General features: G+C 35.9%; 2 protein-coding genes across 2 annotated transcripts; both read right to left on the reverse strand.

Moving 5' to 3' along the window:
- Positions 1-6,704: 6,704 nt before the first annotated feature.
- Or8g30 (olfactory receptor family 8 subfamily G member 30) lies at positions 6,705-7,640 on the reverse strand. The gene has a single exon (NM_001000597.1). It carries the CDS (start codon positions 7,638-7,640, stop codon positions 6,705-6,707), a length of 936 nt encoding a protein of 311 aa, NP_001000597.1.
- A 14,086-nt stretch (positions 7,641-21,726) lies between these two features.
- Or8g28 (olfactory receptor family 8 subfamily G member 28) lies at positions 21,727-22,671 on the reverse strand. Its single transcript, NM_001000598.1, has one exon. The coding sequence runs from the start codon at positions 22,669-22,671 to the stop codon at positions 21,727-21,729; it is 945 nt and encodes a 314-aa protein (NP_001000598.1).
- Between the last annotated feature and the right edge of the window lie 227 nt (positions 22,672-22,898).

Here is a 22,898-nt window from a genome sequence, read left to right on the forward strand (position 1 = left end):
TCATCAAATGAAAATTCAAAAGAGAAAGTCTCAATTCTGAACATCTAATGCCCCAAGTGCTAGGAAAACCAAATTCATAAAAGAAAGTTTACTAAAGTTCAAAACACCCACTGAACCTCACACAATAATAGTAGGAGACTTCAACACCCACTATTTATTAGAAATAAAGGATATTCAAAAAATGTGAAATCCTACTACAAAAGCCTATCCTTAACAAAACTGAAAAATCTTGATGAAATGCATGGCTTTATAGATATATACCACACACCAAAGTTAAATCAAGACGAGGTATCTATCTAAACATGCCCATACCCAATAAGGAAATAGAATTCATTAAAAACCATCCAAAAAAAGAAAGAAAGAAAGAAAGAAAGAAAGAAAGAAAGAAAGAAAGAAAGAAAGAAAGAAAGAAAGAAAAGCCAGGGCCAGATTGATTCAGCGCAAAATTCTACCAGACTTCAAAGAAGACTTGATACCAATATTCCTCAAACTACTCCATAAAACACAAACAGAAGGAAAACTACCTAATTCATTTATGAAGCCACAATTACTCTGATACCTAAACCACACAAGAACCTAACGAAAAGTGGGAACTTCACATCAATCTTGCTTATGAATATCAACTCAAAAATAATAAATAAAATTCTTGCAAACCAAGAACACATCAAAATCATAATTCGCCACAATCAAACAATCTTCACCCCAGGCATGCAATGTTGGTTCATTATGTGAAAATCTAATAACATAAACCACTATATGAACAAACTCAAAGAAAAAGAATCACATGATTAGATGCAGAAAAAGCATGTGACAAAATACAAAACCCCTTCATCTTAAAAATGTTGGAGATATCAGGAATTCAAGGTTCATACCTAACTGTAACAAAAGCAATTTACTGCAAACTAACCACCATTATCAAATTAAATAGAGCAATACTTGAAGCAATCCCACTAAAATCAGGGACAAGAGTAAGATACCCACTCTTCCTATAACTAATCCAATATAGTCCTTGAAGTGTTAGCTAGAACAATAAACCACAAAAAAAGATCAACTGGCAAAGAAGAAATAAACGTATCACTATTTGCAGATGATATGATAATATACATAAACAACACTAAAAATTCTACCACCATACTTCTCCAGCAGATAAATAACGTCAGCAACATGGCAGGATAGAAAATTAACTCAAATAAACCAGTAGCCTTCCTTTTTACAAATTATAAACAGGCAAAAAATTATAGAAACAATTCCCTTCACAATGGACACAAATAATATAAAATAACTTAGGATAACTCTAACCAAATAAGGGAGAGATCTGCATGACAATAACTTCAAGTGTCTCCAAAAAGAAATTAAAGAAGATCTCAGAAAATGGAAAGTTCTCCGATGCTCATGGATTAACAAAATTAACATAGTTAAAAATAGCTATCCTACCAAGGCTATCAAAATAGCTAATCCAATCCCCATCAAAATTCCAACACAATTCTTCAAAGACATAGAAAAACTAATTCTCAAATACATCTGGAAAAACATAACAGCCAGCATAGCAGAAACAATTCTTATCAATAAAAGAACAGCTAGAAGAATCTCGATCCCTGCCCTCAAGCTCTACTACAGAACAATAGTGATAAAAATGGTAAGTAGTAGTACAGAGACAGACTGGTTAATCAATGGAATAGAATTGAAGACCCAGAAATAAAACCACACACTATGCACACTTGATCTGTAACAAAGAATCTCAAAATATAGAATGGAAAAAACAAAGCATATTTAATAACTGGTACTGAACTGTATGTATGTATGTAGAAAAATTAAAGAAGGCCTGTATGTATCACCTTTCACAAAGCTAAAGTCCAAATGAATCAAGGACCTCAACATAAAACCAGATAACACTCGATCTAATAGAAGAGAAAGTGGGAAAGAGCCTTCAACTCATTGGCAAAAAAGGAAATTTCCTAAGCAGAACTCCAATGGCTCATGCTCTAAAATCAAGAATTAAAAATTGGGAGTTCATGAAACTGAAAACCGTCTTCTATAAGGCACAGAACATAGTAAATTTGAAAAATAGGAAACCTACAAATTGGGAAAAGAAACTTTACTAACCCCACATCTGTTATAGAGGGCCAACAAAATATATAAAGAACTCAAGAAGCTAACCATCAAAAAACTGAACAACCCAATCAAAAATGAGGTATAGAACTAAACTGAGAATTCACAACAGAAGAATATCGAGTGACTGAGAAGCACCTAAAGAAATGTCCAAAATCCTAACAACCCTGAGATTCCACCTAACATCTATCAAAATAGGTAAGATCAAAACATCATTGACAACACATGTTGGCAAGGATGTGGGGAAAGAGGAAAGTTTCTCCATTGCTGGTGGGATTGCAAACTTGTAAAACCAATCTGGAAATCAATTTGGAGGTTCCTTAGAAAATTGGAAATTGTTCTACATGAAGACCCAGCAATACCACACTCTTGGGCATACACTCAAAAGATGCCCCACCATGCCACTGGGGCACATATTCCACTATATTCATAGAGACTCCCTTTGTGATAGTCAGAAGCTGGAAACAAACCAGATGTTCCATAAAAGACGAATAGATACAGAAAATGTTCTTTTACACAATGGAATACTACTCAGCTATTAAGTACGAGGACATCCTAAGTTTTGCAGGCAAATGGATAGAACTACAAAATATTTTTAGTGAGGTAACTCAAACTGAAAAGGACAGTCATGGTATGTACTCATGAATAAGTGGGCATTATGCAAAAAAGAAAAAAGTAAAAGTACAGAATACCCAAGATAAAGTCCACAGATCTCAGAAAGATCAACAATCCAAAGGACCCAAGTGAGGACACCTAAGCCCACTTGCTAGGGAGAAGAAAGCAACCACAAAGCAGTGGAAAGGGACATGGAATGGAAAGGGAAAAGGATAGCAGAAAGAGAGGAACCCGATCTGGTATTGGGTAGGGAAAAAGAACTGAAGCCCTGAGAGCCAGCAGAAAGTATGGAAACAGGCAACCTCGGGAAGTAGGAGGTTGGGAAGACCCTACAGAATGTTCTAGCGACCTGGGAGGTAAGAGACTCTTAAGACTCAAAGATAGGAACCATAGATGAAATACCCTACAGTGGGGAGAGGGAACTTGTAGAGCCTATCTCCACCAGAAAGACAGGGCATCAAATGAGGGATGGGGTTGCAATCCCACAGGCAAAATTCTGACCCATTATTGTTCCTGTATGAAAAAACTGCAAGGATAAAAATAGAGAAGATGCTGAGGAAAAGTAGATCCTCTGACAGGACCAAAGTGAGATCCAGATTAAGGGGAGGCCCCAAAGACCTGACACTATTACAGAGGCTATAGAGCACTCACAAATAGGGACCTATCATGACTGCCTTCCAAAAGACCAGAAAAGCAGCTGAAGATATTTGCACCCAACCATGAACAGAAGCTGCTGGTTGCTCTGGCTGAGTTAAGGAAAACTAAAGGAAGCTGAGGAGGAGTGCAACCCATGTAGGAGGACCAGCAGTCTCAATTAAACTGGATCCCAGAGATCTTTCAGACACTGGGACACCAAACAGGCATCATATACCAGCTGATATTAGGATCTAACACATGTACAGCAGAGAACTGCTGTGTCTGGTTTCAGTGAGAGTATATGCATCTAACCCTTAAGAAATGGGAGTCCTCCAGGAGTTTAGAGGTCTGGTGGGGTGGGTGGGGTGGTTTGGATGGGGACATCCTCATGGAGACATAGGCGGTGGGGAGGAGGTATGGTATGTGGAAATGTCAGAGGGTGTACTCAGAGGGGAATAAAATCTGGAATGTAATTAATTAATTAACTAATTAATTAATTAACAAGAAAGAAAAAAAACAACAAATCAGAAAGCCACTATGGGTAAAAGAAGTAATTCAAGGTTAAACTGCTTTAAAAAAAGTCATAAATGACCACATTCCTAAAAGTCCATCTACTTGGTCAGTCCTTGTAGACCTGGCACAAGGCCTGAAGGCTATGACTATTGTTACCATTGTGAATAGCTACTGAAACTCAGTTTCATTGGGAACAATGCTGAAATATTGGATATTGCTGAATCTCCAAAGTGAGTCATAAAAGAAACATAAAGATTCACGGAAATGCATAAAGGTAAAAGTGCCCATGTCAAAATCTTCCAAAGGTAGCTAAGATACACAAGGTGTAATGGAATTGAAGTACCAAAACCTAAGAATAACTTACTTGGAACAATCTTTTTGATGTGCAATAATTACTACCAGCTACTCTATTCAGCAACACAATGAAAATATACCATTGAGAGTGTCTGAGTGTAGAGGGACTGCATTCTAACAATCTGGCTACATTGGCTAGAATACAGCACCACCTGTAGTCCTCACTTTTAATCCCAAAAATGAAGATAAAGTTTTTTTGTAAAAGGAAGCTCCCATTTTGGAAAGTGATGCCTCCTTCAGTGGCAGACAAATCAGAGAAATGTTTGACAAAATTGAATATATCAAACTCCCACAAGAAGAGAGACCAAAGGGAGATGACATAAGAGAGAACAGCATAGAGAGAGGAGAGAGGAGGAAGTGTGAAAACGAGAAGGGGGAGGAGAGAGAGAGAGAGAAAGAGAGAGAGAGAGAGAGAGAGAGAGAGAGAGAGAGAGAGAGAAAGAGAGAGTCTGCCATATGAATTTGCAATTCTGCAATTCTGCTCTTGGCCTATGACAAAGGATGAACATTCAATATACACCATAGTTTACTGTTCAACCATGTTTGTTACACCCCTAGTCACAGTAACTAAGAAGTGCAAATGGCATAAATGACCTACAATTGATGAATTGATAATGAAAACACAGTGGAATTTTATTTAGTTCTAAAGAAAAATAAAGTTTTGAAATTTTCACGTAAATAGACAGAACTAGAAAATATTGAGTTAACTCAAAGTCAGAAAGAAAAACAATACATAATCCCCTCATTGCACGAGCAAACTAAAGAAACATGGGTGGTGGTGATGGGTCTCCACTCTCACAACCGGGTATAGATGCTGTGAACAAGACAATAGAAATAATAGGAGGACTTTAACAGAGAAGGGGGATGGGAATTCAATGGAGAAAGTAAAGGGAAAACAACAAGAGAGTAAACAGCAACAATTATGTTTCAAACATTCAGAAATCATATATAATTCTATGTTTACTTAAAACACACACACATACAAGCGCTTGCACATGTGTGTGTGCGTGCACGCGCGCACACACACACACACACACATCCTACTCAAAATATTATATGCTATTGCTATCGCCCTTAGAAACTCTATTGTTGAAGACACTACACTATTCTGACACAACTTGGATGAATGAAGCTGAATTTGAATAAAGGACCATTTGCTGACGATAGCTTTCATAACATGGATAAATACAATTCAAGTTGCCTGGGGAGGAAAAGAAATTAATAGTTGTATTCAGCTATGACACCCATGAATCAAAATAATAACCAGTAAGTCAAATTCTATGTAAGGTGAAATAGTGCCAATTGTATTTGACAGTAAAACATAACCACTAAATTGCTCATAAGGCCCACCCAACAGGGGGAATTCATGTTTGGTTCTATAACCCTAATCATCTATGAGTTTCTGATGAGATTATGAACTTAAAGCAGACTCTAATAGTGATATCTACACAAAGTATTTTAGTATAGAACTGTATATTTAGTACTTACTGAGTCACTTATAGATAAATGTAACTCATTTTACATCAGATAGAGACAATTACAGAACTCCATAACTTGTCTAAAAGATGGAACAACTGACGGCGGGTGAAGAGGCACACTCATCCATGGGCAATACAACCTCTTTCTATAAAGCTCAGGTAACATTTGAGAAGAAGAGAAAAGAATATTCTAGTAACTAGAGTACAGGTAAGTCTATGGTGACATTGTGACTTCTGTGTATGACAGGGAAGTGGCACTTTACATCTCAACAATATCATTTCCTAAACAAGAAACAAAAATGCGGCTATATGATATAATAATGTAGAAGAGGGTAATCTCAACACACCCATTACTGGGTAACTAATGGTTGCTAGAACCTGAGTCCACCTTTCTATGTATCTATATCTACATCTACATCTACATCTACATCTACATCTACATCTACATCTACATCTATATCTGAGAAGAAAAGAGGCTATTATTTGAGAGATAGCAGGGAGATGTAAGAGTGGTTGATAAGAGATGAGGGAAATGATGTAATTATAATAACATATGAAGTTCTCAAAAATAATTAAAATGAATAAAAATTATCATTTGTGTTAGAATTAATGGAGACAGGGGATGAAGAATGGGATGAGCAACAGTCAGAGAATAGACCCAGAGGGTAATAATGACAGAACCATAAATAATAATAATTAATAATAATAATTATTATTATTATTATTATCATGTTAATGGTTGTTTATCAAATATGAAAAATATAAGACATGATTGGCTATCAGTTATGGGCATAAGGACCCATGGCACCCTACCATTTGCTAACATTGTTGATTCTAAGAAACATAGGAGATATTAGATGCATGAAATTTAATGTTCACATTTTTAATAGTAAAAATTATCAAAGGGCCTTAGCATATGAGTAATAGTAAAGATAGGGTAAAACAAATAATATAAATTCAATCTATATGTTTTTGAACAGTTCTTCACATAACTTCTGCTTACATAATATTTTTTCTTTCAAGAATTCTCTTTAATGCAAGAGTGACATCCTTATTTCTTAGGCTGTAGATCAAGGGGTTCAGCATGGGTACAATAGTAGTATAAAACACAGAGGACACTTTCCCTTGGTTCACCGAACTCACTGATGATGGCTGTAAGTATGTGAATGCTGTAGATCCATACAAAATAGCAACAGCAGAGATATGGGAACTGCAAGTGCTGAAGGCTTTGAACTTGCCCTCGCTGGAGCGAATACGAAGGATGCTGGCAATGATGAAGATATAAGAAGTAATAACAGTCAGCATTGGAACACAGATGTTCACTGTACCAAAAAATAGAATCAACATTTCATTGATATAGGTATTAGAGCATGCAAGTTTCAAGAGGGGAAGAAGATCACAGAAATAGTGGTTGATCACATTTAATTTGCAGAACTGAATCCTAATCATGAAGCCAGTGTTTACTGATGAACAGAACACAGAATAAATATACACCACTGAAATCAAGGAACTATAAAGCTGATAGGACATGGTTACATTGTAAAGAAGAGGGCTACAAATGGCAACATAGCGATCATATGCCATTACAGCTAATGTGTAGCATTCTGCAGTTCCAAAAGCGATGAAGAAGTAGAGCTGAGACATGCATCCAGGGTAAGAGATTTGGTTATTCTCTGTCAGAAAGCTCACCAGCAGTTTAGGGGTAACAACTGTGGACTGACAGAAGTCAATGAAGGACAGACTGCTGAGGAAATAATACATGGGTGTGTGCAGGTGCGAACTGAGCCAAATCAATGCAATCATCCCCAGGTTCCCTGCTACCATGATCAGATAGATTGCTACAAATAGGAGAAAAAGAGGCAGCTGGACTTCTTGTTTCTCTGAAAGCCCAGCCAAGAAGAACTCAGTCAGTGTGCAATGGTTTGCTGCTGCCATGTTCTCCAGTCAGCTCCTGAAAAAGTCAGACAATTGTAAGCCAGTTAGAGTGAGTGACTTTATACTATCACTGAATTGAAGACTTCATTTATTGGTGAATTCAAAGCAATGTCTTTAAATTGAGATGGAGAGTGGGTTCCAGTGTAGAAATGTGCTCAACTGTGTCATAGAAGCAAGCTTCCATTAACCACACTGAATTATTAGCTAAAATCAAATTTCATAAAGGGATCTCTGGAGTTCTTGTTTTTAGTCCTTAACATTTTTCTAAGTTTTAAGATACATAGTCAGTAAATGTGCATGTGAAAATTAACTGCCATCTGGAGCATCCATAGCGTTAAGTACTGGACACATGGTGGTACTAGGATTAAGTCCTGGACACAGCAGAGCAGCTGCTTTTAACACTCACTGGGATTGTGGTAGCATGCACAGGATCCATATAAGGCAACACAATGTGAGTACCAGCAAGGGATGTGGAGTTCAGCACAAAGTTAATCCCTTCTAAGGAGCTATTGGCAGTCTGTAACTGCTCAGAGAGGTCATATTAAGTTAATACTGTGACTGAGGGGAACCATATATACATATATGTGTGTAACACACACACACACACACATATATATATGTAAATGATGTGTATTATCAAAATCACTGTGACTTCATACATACAGCTGCCCCAGTGTGTCTGGATGACATTGTTCCCCTTTATTCATTCCTTATCTTTGTGAATGGGTTGCCACTTTTAGGGATGTTGGGCATTGAGATCCCGTCAAACCCTGCAAAATATCATGATTCTTCTCAAAACTACTGGTTAAACTACAGAGTTCAATGCAATGACCTTTTTACTAAAGTCCCCTTCAACTATGGAGCATGGAGATATTGATATATCTGGCAGGACCTTGAAGATTAATCACTATTGGCTAGCTATCATGAAGCTGGTAGGTACTAGGAACACTATTAGAGGAAAGAACTGCACAACAATCTGATGTACCTGTAAACCATATGAGCTATATTAGCATATGAACTGGAAGACATTCTCATTGGTACAATGGTGTCATGAACATCCTGGAAATATTGAAACATAACTCCACAGTATGAGCCCTATACCTGACACTATTCTCAGAAAAAGAATAGATAGATAGATAGATAGATAGAGAATTTATTTTTAATTACATTTTGCAGTTATTTATGTACACAATGACTTTTTTAATGTTGTTCTAATACATGTTAAGCAAATCAAGTAACACCTGGTTTAAAAGTTCTGATTAACCTTTCTTACTTTAATATTTCAAACTTGACTTACAATTTTTCTTACTAAGCTGTAGTATATATTATTTTTGCTGCTGTACATTTCTAAGCCTGCTTTGTCAAGTGTAACTGCGTCACTGCAAACTTTATATGTGCTAGTCTTCGGATGTCCAACAATGCATTCTATATTCCCACTTTATTACTATGTGTCCTGGTATTAAGTCATATTAAATGGAATGTCTAAAATTAAAACACAAAATAAAGATAGCATAAAATATGAACAGCTAGCAGCAATTATCTAGAGGTCAAATGAATAAAATACACACAATCCTCCTCTTTCAAGTAGTTCTGAGAAAATTGAAGAAAAGTTTAATGAGATAAGAACTCACAGTAGTAGCATTTTAAAATGACCAATTTGGAAAAGAAATCAAGCTTTGCAGACCTATGGTAGGTAGGTTTGTCTTAACCCAATTACTGGATTACAGACATAAAGTCATAGCATTTACTTCACGAATATACTACTTAAAGCAACCTTTATCTATGTTCATTTCAGAACTTAGAGAAAAATTAATATAGCCAATATTTAAAAATATGCATCTTAAAGATTAAAATTTATGGAATTAGGAAACTCTAGATGTATATAGGGCTCAATTCAAAACTTTCTTTTGGAATCTCACTATATTTAACATGATCATACACTATTGTCAAGTGCTTTAATTTACTTTTTAATTTACTGCATCCATTATTATTATCATTATTAATACGTTTATGTTGTCTTATGAATGGGTGTATGATATGTTGTAGTGAACACTAGAAAGCAAGACTAAAAATTTAGGTGGCGTGATTAATCCTTCCACAATGCAGGATTAGAGGATAGAACTCAGGTCATCAGAATTCTTTAGCAAATGCATTTATCCTTTGAGTCTGTTTGTCTATCCAGTTATTGCCTTAATTTCTAAGAGAGTAATGTATGTAGTTGCTTTTCTCTCAGATGTAAAACCCAATTTAATATGAAATGTGTATTAGTTCATTTAGTGAAATTGTTATTGTTACAATGCACATAAAATTATTGCAGCATTAATAATTTTCCAATGCAAAAATGTAACATGTCTATGAAGAAAACCAAAAGTTGCAGCATTTTCTGGTTTTAGTCTTAGCCTTATCACCAAGAAAGAACTGAATCTCTGAAAAATAACTCCTGTTTAATCTCCAGCTCACATCAATATCAAATCCATAGCTGTAAATAAGTAGTTCCTCTTCTATTTCTAGGCACTGAGTTTTAATATTTTATCAACTGTCCACATTCTATACTCTGTCACATGGTCAAGACTGTTATTTCTTTGCACATTATTGTATTTGGAAGTTATTTTTCATTGTAGATAGGCTGGTAGCTTACAAAATCATTAAAGTATTCTTAAAAATATTTATTCATCTCTTAAAATATATTTAGTATTGACCTCTTGACCCAATGTCAAACTTCATGAATAGAAATCTGTTCTTGTAACATGTAGAGATCTGAACCACCTAAGAAATTAATAATAATTATGTAAAACTATAGAAATCCTAAAAGAGTTGTACACTTGGGAGCCATGAGGTAGAGTAAAATCACGCTAGTACCATGTTTCAAAGACAGTTTACGGAAATTTTCTACATCTGTCCCCATTTTCTTAATTCTAGCTCTCTCTGTGTCTCATACTCTGCATGTTTTTCCTAAATATTGCTGAATTGCAAAGAAATAAATATAGCCTTAGGTCATTGAAGCAGTACAAGCTAAAGTAACATCTATTCAGCTTCAAAGATTTCAGCATCTGAATCTGCCTTATTAGCATATATTAATTAGCAGAGGGATGTAAATATGGGATAAAATTTACAGACAAAATAAAATTAGGAGGAAAAGGAAATAAAAGTGGTGGTTGAATTGATTAGTTCATACTCGTGGGATAATGCTAAATACAGAATTGTACCAATATTCACATTATTGTTGCATAATAAGTAAAATTTTGAGTAAATTCACAATCATAAAATTTTGAGTGTCATCAACACTGCTCATTGTGTTCAACATTCAAAGTTTTGGTGCTGATATTTTTATGTTTTATCATGTATAACAATGTTTTTGGTATTCATTTTTTCCAATGTTCATGGATTTAACATTTTGTCCAAAAAATTAATTTTGGTTCCCAAAGATTATCAGTGTAAAATAAAAATATGAACTAAGTGATACTTTAACATAATTCTTTCAAATTATGGATGTTACTAAAACCTAGTTAAGTGAGCTATTAATTTTGTAATATAGAAGAGTAGATCTAATCATGCAAAAGAGTACTTGAATTACAGTCATCAAAGTAGGAATCATAGATGTTAAGAGTTTTATAGTGTCTAACAACATAAAGGATTTTCTTTTTGACTTAAACAGAAAACCACACATTTCTCCTGGTAAGGAGTATATCTTGTGGTCAGCATGCCTTCAAAGTTACTACAACCTAATCATATAAGACAAAAAATAATTTGAATTTATTAAATATTAAAATAAAATTAGAATATTGCATCAGTTATAATGATTTGTTATAGGTAAAACAGTGGAAATAAGTTAAACAACAAATGTAACAACTCCTAAATTGGTTTTTAAAGAACGATAGATAGATAGATAGATAGATAGATAGATAGATAGATAGATAGATAGATTATAGATAGATTATATATATATTCCTATTCATATGTAAAACTTCAGAACAACTTTTTATTCAATGAAACAATAAAATTCATAGACTAAGAAAAATGAATGGAAATGCAGAGCTTTTCACCAAAAACAAATCTTAGAATGTAGCAAATTGTACTATAGTATTTCACATTATCCTAATACGTTATTACACAGTGATTTCTAAAAGATCTCTAATGTGTCTTCTGAGCTCAGGGGATGTTAAACTGGAATACAGCCAAGAGTCACAATGATGCCTGATGGTTAAACCAATATTCTTATTAGTGCTACAATGTGCTCAGGATGTTTAATTTCTGAACCTCATACTTCCTTGGGAAATAAGCTACATCACTATCCAGATGAGAAGTAGCATTTATTTGCAAGTCTCCTCAGTATTACTTGACTGCCAAATTACAGGGTTTTATGGCACTTTTAAAAACAAGAGAATTAGATGAATGAACGGGTATACACAACTACTTCTTCCTGCCTTCTAACCATGACTGCTCCAGGCATTATAGTCCTCAATGACAACTGTATGTGAGACAAAAACATTACCTTAATTCTCCTGAAATAATCAACACCAAGTTTTATTTGCTGCCTTCCAATGTACTAATCCTGGAATTGTGTGAAGCAGGCACCCAGAATTCTACATTTAGTATTTAGAAAGCAAAGCTTAGTCCTCAATGACAACAGTACCTTTGAGTCAGGTCTGCATCTTATGTCATCTTCTTCTAGGACACTCTTCACACCCACAGTCATGTGAGCAGTTGTGAAGCTCTGTCCTGAGTTTAATTACTTCAGGTACTCTATGTCAAGAGATAAGGATATTCCCTAAGGACATTCCTTATTCTAGAAACATGCTCATAAGAAAAATATGCAATTATCAGTGCTAATTCTCCAATCGTGAAGTTAGTCTTCAAATGATTTCTTCTTATTTCTAAACTTCCAACTCCTAATAAAAATTTTGAGTACACAAAACATTGAAAAATTGTGTTTTAATGCTTACTATTAGTCAACAGTCATGGATGGGTTTGAGATTCTGTACCTTTCCTAGGAGCCTCTGGTTGACACAAGAGACAGAGCCCACAGTGACTTAACAAAGTTTTCGAGGAACAATGCCTTTCCTGATGAGTTATGTGGTATTGAGTACAAATTTAACATTGTTTAAATAATAAATGTATTCATACAAATATTATTAACAGCTTCCTCAAGAAACAAAAGTTCTTTGCTTTTTTCCTAACTTAAGAAACCCAGAAAAACAATATAACAATTTAAATAAAAGGGATTGCAGCACTCACGAGACTATAGCTGCAGTTGAGATATTTCAGGAATAAAAAGTTAGAAAGTAGAACAATCTAAATTCTTTTTTACTTTCATTTATTTATCAGGTATGTATGTATGTATGTATGTATGTATGTATGTATGTATGTATCCACTTTACATCCTATTCACTGCCACCCTCCTGTTACCATCTTTCCAGAGATCTTTCCACTAGCCCCTCTTCTGTCCTACTTGGAGAGAGTGGAGATCTTTCCTAGGTACCCCCCCACACACACACACTGGCATATCAAGTCCCAGTAGACTAGATGCTTTTGCCACCACTGTTGCCAGACAAGTTAGCTGGGTTAGAGGAAAGGATCCCATAGACAATAGGTTTAGGGATAGACTCGCCTCCATTTGTTCTGGACCTAGACCATGAAGACTGAGCTACACATATGTGAGAGTGCCTACATCCCAAAGCCCATGTATCATCCTTGGTTGGTGGTTCAGTATCTGAGAGCTCCCAAGTGATGTACAACTTATTTGACGCTGTTCATCTTCCTGTAAAGTTCCTATCCTTTTGGTGCCCTCAATCTTTCCTCCCAACTTTTCCCTAAGTTTCCAAGTTCCATCCATTGTCACCAAAGATGATCTACCATTTTTGCATGGATTGCAATGGATGAGTTCTGGGAAGCAAGGGCTTGAGAGACCTCAATTCAGGATTGATTCCTAAGGCTGATATGTATCTCTTGCCATTATTAAATTACTTCCTTGAAAGGGTGGGAATATGAATATGCCCTGACCCTGGCACATCAAGTTTATGCAAGGTTAGGCAACATCTTCTCCCATCAATGCCAAATAGGGCAGCTATGTATGAAGAATTAACCTCTTGTGTGCTGCATATATGTGGAGTAGCATGGCCTCTTTCCAGCCTATGTAGGTTCTTGATTGGTGGCTCATATTCAGAGAGGTCACAGGGGTCTAGTTTTCTTGAACCTACAAATCTTTAGTGGGGTTACCATCTACTTCTGGGACTTCAGTCCTTCTCCAACCCTTCCATAGTTGTCCCTGACTTCCATCTAAATTTAGCTGTGGGTATCTGCTTCTGTTTCAGTCTCCTGCTGGATGAAAACCTCTCAGAAGACAGTTATGCTAGACTTTTGACAGCAAGCATAACAGAGTATCATTATACTGTCATGGATATCATTAATGTTGTTAATAGTGTCAGGGATTAGTGCTTGACCACAGGATGGATTTCGAGTTAGACGAGTTACTGGTTGGCCTTTCCTTCAGTCTCTGTCCATCCCTGCATTTCTTTTAGATGGTACAACTTGTGGGTTCAAAGTTTTGTGGGTAGGTTGGTGTCCCTATCCTTCTCTGGCTACAGGAGGTAGCCTCATTTGGTTCCAGTATCTATCGTTATGCATCTCGGCTAATGTCAGGGACATTGACTCCAGGAGCCCTCCCCTATCTCAGGTCTCTTGGACTTCCTAAAGATTTTTATTCTCCCACCAGCTTTGGCATCTGCACATTTCTATTGATTCTTCCGGTCAACTGTTTCTTCCTCCTGTTTCTCTCCTGACCTCACCCAGCCACCTGATTCCCATCCCTCACTCCACCCTAGTTTCTTCTCACGCTCTTTCTCCTATGACAATTTTGTTTGCCCTTCTAAGGTATTGAAGCACCCTTATTTGGGCCTTCCTTCACGTTCAATTTCTTACTGTACATTATAGCTAACACTTACTTATTACTTTTGGGTCTGGGTTATCTTATTCTGGGTGATATCTTCTAGATGCATACATTTGCCTGCAAAACTCAGCTGAATAGTATCCCATTGTGAAAATGGACCACTGTATTCATCCTTTGATTGAGGGACTTCTGTGTTGTTTCCAGTTTCTGGCTATTCAGAATAATATCTGCTATGAAGATAGTGGAGCATGTGTCTTACCATGGAGCATCTTTGGGTGTATGCCAGGAGCAACATAGCTAGGTCCTCAGGTATGATTATCTACACTTATCTGAAGAAGCTACAAATTGACTTACAAAGTGGTTATAAAAGTTTGCAATCCTACCAACAATGGAGGAATAATCTTTCTCCACATCCTTGCTGCAATTGTTGCTCTTGAATTTTTTGGTGTTAGCCAATCTGATTTATATAATACAGAATCTCATAATTGTGTTGTTTTGCATTTCCCTGATGACAAAGGATGTTGAACATTGCTTTAAGTGCTTCGTGGCAATTTAATAATCCTCTATTGAGAATTCTGTTTATTTCTATACCACATGTTTAATTGATTTATGTGGTTTGTTGATGTCTAACCTCTTGAGTTATTATATAATTTTTATTATTAGCCTCTGTTTGGTGTAGGGTAAGTAAAGGTCTTTTCCAAATCTGTCGGCTGCTTTTTGTTCTGTTGACAGTGTCCTTTTACTTAAAGAAGCATTTCAGTTTCCTGAGGTCCCATTTATCAATTGTTGATCTTAGGGCCTGAGCAATTGTTGTTCTGTTCAAGAAATTGTTTCCTGTGACAATGCATTCAAGAGTATTTCCTACTTTCTTTCCTTCTAGATTCAGTGTATCTGATTTTATGTCGAGGTCATTGATTCATTTGGACTGGAGCTTTGTTCAGGGTGATCAATATGGATTGATTTGCATTCTCCTACATTCAGGCAATCAAGGAGACCAGCACCATTCATTGAAAATGCTTTCTTTTGGGGCTGGGGATTTAGCTCAGTGGTAGAGCGCTTGACTAGCAAGCGCAAGGCCCTGGGTTCGGTCCTCAGGTCCGAAAAGAAAAAAAATCTTTCTTTTTGTACTGTATAGTTTCAGCTTCTTTTTCAAAAATCAAGAGTCTATAGCATAAGGCTGCATGATTCACCTAAAAAGGACACCATGGCCTCAAATAGTAGGTAAATGCAAAGAGTCTTTTATTCTGAAGAAGTTCAGCATGATAGGGTCTCCCCATTATGAAGATACAGAGAAAACCAAGTGAGCTCGCAGGCCTGATTTTTATTCTGCAAAAGTTTATCATGCTGGGGTCTCCCTGTTGCCAAGATAGAAAGACACTGAAGTGAACTTGCAGGTCTGATTTAAAGCACATTAGGGAATTCCAAGGTAGGTGACCTCTAATGTTAATCTTTTGGGTTCATTTCTAAGGACATTCTATCCCTGCAGTGTGAGGGCTGGAATGTTGCTACAGAAGTCTGGGAATTGTTGATGAGGAAGTAGCTGAAGAAGTCTGGAAACTGCTGCTGACCCATCATCCTTGGCCTTAGGGCAGGTGGTGGTAGCATGGCAGTTTCTGACTAGTTGCCTGAAGCCTGGGATGTTTTGGTTTTGGTTTTGGTTTTGTTGATTTTGTTTGTTTGTTTGTTTTAGTAACTGAATTGCCTCAGTTTAGGCCCAGTGTCCTACACTGTCAATTTGGCAATTTGAAGCCTGTTATGGAATCCGCCTTTCCTTCTCAATAGTTATGTAAGTTCATTTCTGAGCCTTCGATTTGATTCCCTTAATTAAAGTGTACTGATCTATCTGTTTCTATAACAATAACATGCACATTTAATCACTATTGCTCTTTAGTACTGAGTGAAGTCTGGGAAGACCATTCCTCCAGATTTTTTTTAATTATTCAGGATTGTTTTGGCTATCTAGGGTTTTTGCTTATCCATATGAATTTGGGAATTGTGCTTTCAGATTTGTAAAAAAAAATTAGTGTTGGAATTTTGATGGGGATTGCATTGAATCTGTAGATTGTAGATGCCCATTCTCACTATGTTAATCCTGCCTATACACTAAGCTTTATTCCTAATAAAGATGGTACCAAAAGCCACTTGTTATTTTCCTAAATTTGGTTTCTATGAAGATTTTAAACACAGTGTTGAGATAATAAGTTTCAGATTAGAAAGAACAATGTTAATGACTTCCTGCTAGAATCTCCTCTCACTTATTTAACTAGGCAATGTCAACAAATAAAAATTTGGAGACTGTCTCTGTGCTGTCTGGTTAGCCTGGCTACAGGTATATCTATGTTGATGGTTTTCTCAAAGCACCGGCTCGTGATTTGGTTGATTCTTTGAATAGTTCACTTTGTTTCTACTTGGTTGTTTTTTACCACAAGATTGATAATTTCCTGCCATCTACTCCTCTTAAATGTATTGCTTCTTTGCTTTTCAGATGTGCTGTTAAGCTGTTAGTGTATGCTCTAATTTCGTATAACTACTATATCTGATTCTGTGTCTTATTTATAATGCAGTTCTTTCCTTGGAGTCAAAAAGAAAATTTCATTGTCACATCACACTACTTCAGAATCAGTCTGATAATTATGTTAATATTTTCATAATATCTTTCTCTTGTTATCATAATCACTGAAAACAGTGGGATTTCTCTTCTCTTCCAAATACTTTTTAATAGCTTTTATCCATTTATCAAAATATTACCATTCCATGAAGAAAATTTTCTGTGACTATCCCATGATTATGATAAAATTTTACTTGATATTATTAAGTAATATGATTAAAATTATATCTGCACAAGTCTTTTTTGCCTTGTCAAGCAATATGTCTTCAAATTAATAAGCACACAAAAGGTATTTGCTGTATAGAGACCTCTAGGTTAACTATAATGTGTCTGCTACAAAATCAAATGATCAACTATTGGTTCTGACATTCTATTATCATTTTGGACCTGTCAGAAATTGTATGAAGTGGGACCCAGTTATAAGTAGCATTGTACAAGTAGCAATCTTTCCTCTAAAATCAGCCACTATGATATCTACCTATAAATGGAGCAGGTTTTATATAATGATGTCTATAACATTGTATTCAAAAATGGAAGAAAATCCTCTCTCTCCTGTATCTATGAGTAACATAGTCACGATTGATAAATTCTGACTGACAATATAGTAAGTTAAGGTTTTCAGCTGTGATTATTGTGACTACAGTAACAGGTGATTCTCAGGCCTCTGAAACTAGTTTGTGGGAAGAATTAGAGGGGTAAATATGTGGATGAGTGAAGACATCAATGTTATATGAAGATTTTGATGAGCAATTATTGTATGTGCTCATAATAAAAAAAATGTCAATGAAAGAAAAGAGAGTAAGCACTATGCTGTAGTTTCAGATGAGTGTGAGAATCCCATTGAATTGAACTTCAAGATATTCATTTTATATTCTCATGACTTTGGGGGATATTTCCCTGTTCTTATAATGTGTAAGAGACTAAATATAAAGATTTTGGATGGACTGCTTCCAGCTAGAAACTGTCTTTGCAAGATGCAGGGAAGAAAAGTCTTGGTGAGAAAAACACTGAGTATACAAAGGAAGACAAAAGACATTATTAATTTATAAATTATAGAATGGTGGTAAAATAAGAAAAAAGAAACAGAAGGATGTCACAGGCAAAGAAGTATTTTGAATGTGAAATGGTGAAACTGTTGAAGAAAATTCTTCACTTGTACCTGATCCCATTCCTAACATATTGTCTATTTGGATACAGCTTATAGACCTGGCAAAGGGAATGAGGGTTATTCCTTTTGTTATCATTGTGAATAACTACTAAAATTCTGATGCATCATAGTGAGCCATAAAAGAAAAATAAAAGTCTGTGAAAATTCAATAAGATAAAATTACCCAGTGCAAAATCTTTCCAGGATACTCACAGATGCACAAGTTACAATTGAACTGCAGTACTGAAAACTAAGAATATGTCTCATTTGTCACCATCCTTGTGATGGATAATATATATTTTCTGCTACTATATTCAGAATCACAATGGAAATATACCTTTGGGAGTATGTGTATCAGTGTAGTTTAAACCAGCAACATAGTTACTTTGGAAAGAATACAGACACATCTTTAGCATACACCTTTAATATCAAACAGTGAAGGTAAAGGTAGTTGGTAGAAGGAAGTGCCCATGTTTGAAAGTGATGTCAAATTTAGACTTGCAGACATAGTGAAGAATCAGAGAAAGATATTTCAGAATAGGATATTCTCTAATGAGAACTGTGAGAAGACATGACTTAGAGAGCAGACAGACAAACACACACACACACACACACACACACACACGGAGGGGAGACAGAGGGAGAGAGAGAGAAGAGAAGAGAAGAGAAGAGAAGAGAAGAGAAGAGAAGAGAAGAGAAGAGAAGAGAAGAGAAGAGAACGAAGAGAGATGGTATTTTTACTGGAAGTTATTTTACAGATACAGATTGAAGAAAGAACAAACTAGCCACAAATGAAGACAAAACAAACAGAAAATGAGAAGAATACAGAAGATTAGAACATATTTCTAGAGTTAGTTTGTGGTCAACAGGAGCAATTCAGTCAAAAGTGAGGGGAACCAATTTGAATTAGTCAGCTAGGGGAAGAGTTTTGAGACAGAGAGCTGAATTAAACTCACTAACCAGGGTTCAGAAAAAGCTAGAAATGGTGAGATTATTCAGCAGTAAGTCTCAGAAGTGGAAAACATTCTAAATTTGTACAGAGGCTAGAATCTTTCAGAACTAGGCCTAGGTTAGAAGATGAAAACAGTGAACATCAAATGCAACAATTACTTCAGGCAAATAAAAGTTAATTTTATATTAGCATGTGTTTTCAAAGGTTTTACTGAGGAGTAAGAATCCCAATCTCCTGAATGTGAATAGGAATATTGAACTTGGTCAAGCCATCAAATTAGACAAATAGTAAAAATAAATCAAATAAATAAATATTACTTGCAACTTTCAGATTTCAACTTATCCCAGCAAGGATAATCAAGAATAGAAAAGAGAACAAACTCAAGAGGATGTAGGAAAATCTTACCTAACCCTCATTCAGTGTTGGTGAAATTGCAAACTAGTGCAGCTACTTTTGAAGTCATTGTAGTCTATTAAGTATGTGACCAAACAATTAAATAAGTGGGTGAGTAAATACATACATGTCTAAGTAAACATATAAATAAATAAGTAAATAAATAAATAATCTACTATATGGCTCAATTTGGCCTATGGCAACAGCTGTTAAGCCATCTCCATTGCATGTCTGCACACAATAGCCAAGGAATGGAAATGACTTAAATGGCCTAAGATTGATGGATTAATAATGGAAACACAGTAAAATTCTGTTTTTCTGTAGAGAAAAACAATATTTTGAAATTTTTGTGTAAATAGATAGAATGAGAAAAATATTGATGGAGGAAACTCAGAGCCAGAAAGACAAACAATATATAATCTCCTTACTGCATAAACCACATGATTAAAAGAAATGATAGTGGTGAGCATCTACTATAGAGAGAAAGTTAGCAGGTAGATGTGCATTAAAGAGGGAAATAAATATATTAGGGGGCACTATGATTGGGAACAGGGGTGGGAAATCAACCTAGAAAGAGCAGTAGGGAAGAGGACAGAGGGACAAAAACCATTAATGATATTTGAAAATGCCATCCAAAAATCAAATAATCATATAATTCTGTTTACATAAACACACACGCGCTCACACACATATGCACACAGACATACACACCACTCCCAAAACATTATATTTTATTGCTATTGCCCTTACTTGCTTCTGAGAGACTGAAAGTAAATCTCTATTACTGAAGACATCACAGGATTCTACCACCGAACTTGGATGGACAAACCTGGATTTGACCTAGAAGTGTACTCCCCAGAGACTAGGTTCTGTAACATGGAATAATACAGTCCAAGATGCCAAGGGTGTAGGACAATGAATAGTTGTATTTAGCCTTGACACTCTTGACTCACAATAACCAGAAGGCAAGTTATCCCTAAACGTATAATAGTTCCAATTACATCATGACAGTAAACAGCTACTAAATAGGTCTTAATGCCCACTCAATAGGAGAAATTCATGAGATTATGGGAACTAGAAGAGAATCTAATAGTGACAACTACACAAACTAGCATAATCTCTCAGTGCATACTGACTATTGTTGAGCCATACGTAAATGTAACTATACAGCAGATGAAGACAAAGAACTCCATAACTGTCTAAATAGAAGGAGGAACTGGTGGAAAGATGAAGTGTCCCAATTCATCCAGTTATAGAACAATCTCTCTGCTTACGCTCAAGAAACCTTTTTGAAGAGAAGACTATTCTAATAACCAAAGTACAAGGAAGATGGTGATAAGATTCTTATTTCTATGCATGGTAGGAAATTGGCACTGTACATTTCAACAATATGGTTTCTTAAATAAGAACAAAATGATATCAAGTAACATACCAACGTGCATGTGTGAAATCTCAGGGAACCCAATTCCTAGATGAAGAGTTATGGGCAACTAATGCTTGCTGAGAGCAGAATCAGTCTTTCTAAGAATGTATATGAATGGGGTTGGAGATTTAGCTCAGTGGTAGAACGCTTGCCTAGGAAGCACAAGGCCCTGGGTTAGGTCCCCAGCTCCGAAAAAAAAGAACCAAAAAAAAAAAAAGAATGTATATGAAGGAAAGGAAGGGATACCACTAACTTGAGAGAGAGCAGGGGACTCATGGGGAGTGGGTGGAAAGAGGTGAGTAAAATGATATAACTATAGTACTTACACCAGAAATTCTCAAATATGAATTAAAATGAATAAAACATATAATTTTAGTTATTATTAAGAATTAAATTTATCATTTCTAAACTGTTTTTTAAATACAAAGAAATAAACGTAGGCCTATAGATCCATGTCATATTCATCATTTGCTCACATTGTTGACTCTGAGAAACGTATGAGATTTTGGGAGACTAAATCTAAAGTTGAAATTTGTAATGGTAAAAATTATGAAAGGTTCTCAGCAAGTGAGTAGTAATAATAGCAGGTAGGGTAAAATAAATAGTACTAATTCAACATATATATTATATATATATATATGATTTACTCTAACAAATAATGGTCACATGATTTCAACTTACATGATTTTTATTCTTTCAAATATTTTTTTCAATGCAAGCGTGACATCCTTATTCCTTAGGCTGTAGATCAAAGGATTCAGCATGGGGACAACAGTAGTATAAAACACAGATGACACTTTCCCTTGGTCCATTGAACTCACTGATGATGGCTGTAAGTACATGAATGCAGCAGAACCATAGAAGATGGCAACAGCGGAGATGTGGGAACTACAGGTACTGAAGGCTTTGTACTTGCCTTCTATGGAGCGAATGTGGAGGATGCTGGCAATGATGAAGATATAGGAAATAATAATAGTCAGCGTTGGGATAAAAATATTCAGTGTACCAAAAAATAGAATCAACATTTCATCGATATAGGTACTAGAGCATGCAAGCTTCAAGAGGGGAAGAATATCACAGAAAAAGTGATTGATCACATCTAATTTGCAAAACTGAATCCTAGTAAGGAAGCCTGTGTGAACTGATGCACAGAACACAGCAAAAATATATACCCCTGAAATCAAGGAACTGTAAATCTGGTAAGACATGGTTGCATTGTAAAGCAATGGGTTACAAATGGCAAGATATCTGTCATATGCCATTGCAGCTAGTGTGTAGCACTCTGCAGCCCCAAAAATGATGAAGAAGTAGAGCTGAGCCAAGCATCCAGGGTAGGAGATGATATTCTTCTCTGTCACAAAGCTCACCAGCATTTTAGGGGTAACAACTGTGGACTGACAGAAGTCAGTGAAGGACAGACTGCTGAGGAAATAGTACATGGGTGTGTGCAGATTGGAACTGAGCCCAATCAATGTGATCATGCCCAGGTTTCCTGCCACGGTTATCAGATAGATTACTATGAAGAGGAGGAAGAGGGGCAGGTGGAATTCTTGCTTCTCTGAGAGCCCAGCCAAGAAAAACTCAGTCACTGTACAATGGTTTCCTGTTGCCATGTCCTGCATTTAGATCCTGAAAGAGTAAAGGTATTTTAAACTTGTTAAACTGGAAGACATTAGAATATCTTTGCCCGCCATATTATTACCTTAACTAAATCACTTTAGATAAATAAATGTTATCTTTTATTTTTATTTCATATCTCATATTTAAAAACCAAGAATTCGAAGGGGAGGGGGGAGGGGGATGTTTGCCCGGATACCGGGAAAGGAGATAACACTCGAAATGTATATAA

This window comes from Rattus norvegicus, chromosome 8, assembly GCF_021556685.1.
Source record: "Rattus norvegicus strain SHRSP/BbbUtx chromosome 8, alternate assembly SHRSP_T2T, whole genome shotgun sequence".
NCBI lineage: Eukaryota > Metazoa > Chordata > Mammalia > Rodentia > Muridae > Rattus > Rattus norvegicus.